The 5,317-nt window shown below is 38.2% G+C and overlaps 1 protein-coding gene across 1 annotated transcript; it reads left to right on the forward strand.

Annotated features, from left to right (window-relative positions):
* The first annotated feature begins 3,935 nt into the window (after nucleotides 1-3,935).
* LOC148043835 (uncharacterized) lies at nucleotides 3,936-4,845 on the forward strand. Its single transcript, XM_087723941.1, is given in 2 exon segments — nucleotides 3,936-4,591; nucleotides 4,593-4,845. Coding segments are annotated over 2 exon segments (909 nt in total).
* Nucleotides 4,846-5,317: the final 472 nt, after the last annotated feature.

Below are 5,317 nucleotides of genomic sequence, written 5' to 3' on the forward strand. Positions count from 1 at the left end.
ACCTGTCCGAGAGGTAGGAGGAGAACCACCGAAGAACGGTGCCTCCCACTCCCACCTCTCGCAACCGTCGCAGAAGGATACCATGGTCTATGGTATCAAAGGCCGCTGAGAGGTCAAGGAGCACAAGGATAGAGGGGTGACCCCTATCTCTGGCCAGCCAGAGATCATCGATCAGCGCGACCAAATGTCCATTAAGAGCTTACAAAAATCAATGTCTGACTTTTTTCAACATAGACCACCCTGTCCTTGAATGGCTGGGTGGACTGGACATTAACATTTGAACCACTATAAGCTCATGCATTTGCCATATGCTAAATAAATAAATACATCAGTAATGGAAGACTATCAGAAATTTGTCCTGGGCAAATGAATTGGGATGGTTGATTCTGATTGGAGCAGGCATGCCAGAATATAGCTTGGTGCCAAATGAAATATGGCTTTATATGTAATAACCAGTACTTTAAATCGCAACCTATGCAGCATTTGAAGCACAGATGTTATTTCTTCATGGTGACAAGTATCATTTAGTAAGTGGGCTGTGGTTTCTTGGATTTCAAAGACAGTCCCATGTAGCACACACTGTAGTAGTAAAAGAAAAAAGAGGGCCGTGATATCAACCTCCCTCCAAAGGACACCTAATGATACCCTCTTGCAGTGCCCAGAGGCTGTTAGAGGTTGGATGGGAAGCAACAGGTTGAACCTGCAAGACTGAGTGGCTCTGGGTTTGAGGTTCTTTGGCCTATGGAGAATTGACACCTTCGGTCTTGGATGGGGTGGCACTACCCCAAACAGATCATGTACATAATCCGTGGGTTCTCCTAGATTTGCGACTCCTGCTCAAAGAGAGTATGGCCTTACCAAGACATTATAAAGTAGTATTAACACTTTACGAGATCTTGATTCCCTCTGTTTCATCTAATCTTCTAATAAAATAAATAAATAAATAAAATAACAGTTAATGCCATCTCCATTCCATATTTTAACTGGGATGCAGACTAATATAGGTCCAGAGCATTTTGCAGTTTCCCCATGACCATAGTGTCAGTGAGCTCCTCTGAAGTTAGAGACAGGGAATTTTAAAGGTTGCTGAATTCAAGGAGGACTCCTCAAGGAAAGATACCACAGCATGCACAAGACTGCACAAACCAATTAATGTGGGCATGAATGTGAATTTAGCTCAATACTAACTTCAAGGATAAAAGAAAGTTTACTGCTGTTTGAGGCTTCAATTCAATGAAGCTTTGACTGAATTATCCCTGAAGAATGAATCAAAGTGGGGATCTGCTTTGAAGCAGTGAATCAAATCAAATGGCTTCAAAGCAACCTTTTGAAGTGCTTTGCAGATTTGATTGCTTTTCTACCGCTTCTGAAGTTGTCACAGACAATATTCAGTGTTGCAACTTAAATTCCATATATGGATAATGTGTGTGGAGGGGCTGACAGGTGTGAAGGGCTCTCTGACATTGACGTGAGTAACCAGCCAATCAGTTTAATGCCTCATTAAACTCTGCTTATCAGAATTATGGGAATGTCAAAGCTAACACTGCTTTAGATTTATTCACTTTTTAAAAATCTCAGTTTCCTTAATGTGATCATTATAGAAGAACAGCCATGTTATTCATTGTAACAAAGAATCAGAAGCCTGATAAACCTTTTTCTAACTAACAATCTGATCAGTCTCACCATTCTATGAATCTGATGAGCCATTTAATAAAATGTGTGAACAAGAAAACATGCTGCCTGATTTTTCCTCATTTTATAATGTGTTCACAACCTCTGTCATTATAACACAAATGGTGAGATCAACTCAGCATCTTGAATATAGACAAATATTTACTGCTTACTTTTCAATTCAGCATGATTCAGCAAATTTAAATCCCCTGACAATAATAAATAGGGAAGCCTAATATTTAAAGGAGCTAACTTAAACTGGTACTGCTTGAAAATTAGCCCGAAGGTGGCAATATCACTTTGCTTGTATCTTTCTTTATGGTTCACCTGGTTCTATAACATTATCTAGTATTGTGTCATAGTCAAAGGTGGTATTCACTTACCTTCCCTACCAGTTTGCAAATGTGAGCTCAGCCTTCTGCGCATGTGCTTTTGGCTAAAAAAGGCCCTAAATGGAATGCCATAGAACTGGGGTGGGTAGCCGGGACAACCCGCGATTTCCACTATAAATTTGGGTGAACCAGTCTGAACTGGCAGAAATCTACCTCTGGCCATATTGTCAGAAATCATAACTTTGGGAAACTACAGGAAATGAATTCCTCAACAGGAAAGTCATTTACTTTTCAGAGGGGCTGGCAGAATTCTACCTCTGGCCATATTGTCAGTAATCATAACTTTGGGAAACTATAAGAAATGAATTCCTCAACAGGAAAGGCATTTACTTTTCAGAGGGGCAAAGCTTGCTAACAAGGTATGCCAGACATCTTTTTGACTTGCTGGGAATTTCAGTTAATAGAGATTGCAAAACGGTATTCCTCTGCTAGAGAAAGTCAATAGTCATTCTTCCCCAGTTCACTTTGACATTCCACTCAGGGAAGTGACAAGATTCTTAACAGGAAAGGCATTCTTACCTAACAGTTGTGTTAATTTTTCTCCAGAAAAGCTGGTATTTGAAGGACACAAAGAAGGATGCTTAGCCAGAAAGGAATCCCATGGTTATTTTAAGTGTTAGTCACTCTTAGAAAATAAAGTAAAAAGGTAAAAATAGATTTATTGAAACAGTTTTTGAAAGTTTGATGTAGGTAGAGTTTAGGGTTACCAGATGGGAAAAAAGAGGCCATGTCATCCTTTGTGTGCTTAGGTGCTTCATCTGGCAGGCATAATCTTAAAATCAAATACTGTTTGACTTTTTAAGTGTCTTGATTATATATATAATCAATTATATATAATATATAATTTGACTTCTTATTGCATATACCTTAAATTAACACCCCCCTTACATCAAAGGCACCCAGATAAAATCAGAAAAATTCTCCACAAACACAATATCAAGACAGCCTTCGGCACTGACCAAAAAATAGCCAACATCTTAAGAAAACCCAAAGACAAGATCCAGCTAGAAAACCAAGGAGTCTATGAAATACCATGCAAAATCTACCCAGCCACATACATTGGACAAACTAATAGGAGAATAAATGCACGCATCACAGAACACAAGAACGCAGTCAGAAAAGAAGAAAAATCTTCCTCCCTTTTCCAGCACCTTAAAGCAACAGGACATGAAATTGATTTTGAAGGAACCAAATTAATCTCCAAAACTGAACACTTGAATAAGAGAATAATTATAGAAGGGGTTTCCAGTGGCACCATAGGCATTGAAGGACATTCCTGTGGGAATGCCAGCCCCATAAGCTGCTAGAACAGCGTAAATCAGCTGTCTAGTAGCTTGAAAACTTTCCCCTTGGGAAAAGAGGGGGAGGCAAGCAGCCGGGCAAGGGTAGAGCTCCCCATAGACCCCCAGGAGCAATTCTGGGGCTCGAAGGGTGAGAGCCCCCAGCAGCCAAACAGAGCTCCACGTCCGGGACGCTTCTGCTATAGCAGAACAAAACGCCGCGACCATCCCTGCAATCAACATTTTAATCTACATTTGAATAAGAAACAGGCAGAGCAAAGACAGGAGTGATTATAATTGCAAGTACAAACTTTAACTCTGATCCAGTATTACTTCCTTCTGTGAAGATTGAGGGGAACAAAAGGGTAATGAAGATGGCATTTCAAAGTCAAAGGGCATGGTGAAAGTGAAACTTAAAAAGAAAGTATTTGTTAAGTGCTTGTTAATGTCGTTAAAAGAACCAAGAGCTCAAGATCAAAGAAAATAGTGTTGGTTTACTAATAAACTATAAGATCTAACAAATTGGAGGATTAAGTGGCCTTTTTGGACTCAATAATTTGGCTGCTGGAAAGTGTGGTTTGAATATCTGGAAATGGCTTCAAAACAAACAAAAATAAGTGCTTCTAAGAGTGCTGGAGGTCTCCCAGCGCAAACACTTAAATTGCAGTCTTTATTACCCTCAGCGGATACACAAACAGTGACATTTGAAGCCCTCCAAGGTGCTTTAAAGGCACAACAAGCCTCTGTTTTGCAAGAAAAAATTACAACTGCCCTTAAAGATGTGTCTGACAAAATGTCTGAAATTAAGGACTTAATCCAAACCCACAATCAACAAATAAGAGAGGATATAGTGGATGCATTTAAGGGTTTGCTTGGTTATGTAACATCTCTGGAGGATAGGGTGGAAGAAATTAATCAGTCTAATGTGAATTTGGAGAACAAAGTTGATGAGGCTCAAATCAAGATAGAAAAATCAGAGGCAGAAGTTACAATGATACAATACAGAGAGATGGAATTTGCTTTGAGAATAAAAGGCCTGAAAGAAAATAACCAAGAAAATTTGAAAGAGATTTTTGCAGAAGCTTTCGCTCAGTTAATTGGTGAACCAAAGGCAGAATATGATTGGCAGATTGATAAAATTTATTGTGTTAATTCATGGATTGCTAGACAGAGACAACTACCAAGAGATATTGTAATCTATTTTGTCACCAGGAAAACAAGGAATGGAATATTACAAGTGACTTACAAAAAACAAGCTACAGGTGGCAGGACAGGAGATGGCTGTACTGAAGGAAATTACCCCTAAAATGTTGAGATCCAGAAAGGACTATGCATTCCTAGTTGATGAACTTAGAAATCGCCAGATACAGTATAGATGGGAGGTTCCAGCTGAATTGGTGGCGAATTATTTAGGAGAAAGATATCATCTTAATTCAGTTTGGAAGGCAAAAGATTTTTACAGTAATGTACTAAAGGCTGGATACCCTCCATCTCCAGGATAAATCAAAAAGAAGAATCAGAAACACTAACACGATGGGTGATAGTAAAAAAGGTTATATATTTAGGAGTTTATATTACAATTTCAAATGGGAAATTATATAAGTATAATTATGAACCATTATGGCACAAAATACAGACAGAGATGAATAAATGGGAAAAATTACAATTGTCTTTGCTGGGAAGGATAACAGTAGTAAAAATGAGCGTTTTGCTTAAGTTTTTTTTTTTCAAATGATACCAATATTTTAAAAAGATGCAAATTTGGAAGAATGGTAGAAAGGTATTAATAACTTTGTTTAATAATGATGGAAACACGGGAAAAGATTTGGGTAAGAAATGTAAAATTTAGGCAAGCTTAAAATTTGAGAGAGAATTTTTATAAGATGTTTTATAAATGGTATTTAGATCCTAAAAAGTTAGCTTGTATGTATCCGAATTTATAATTGGAGATGTGATTGTGTTGATGCTATGTAT

This window comes from Thamnophis sirtalis, unplaced genomic scaffold (assembly GCF_051295495.1).
Source record: "Thamnophis sirtalis isolate CommonGarterSnake01/CBP01778 unplaced genomic scaffold, rThaSir2_p1.2 scaffold_10, whole genome shotgun sequence".
NCBI classification, from domain to species: Eukaryota; Metazoa; Chordata; class Lepidosauria; order Squamata; family Natricidae; genus Thamnophis; species Thamnophis sirtalis.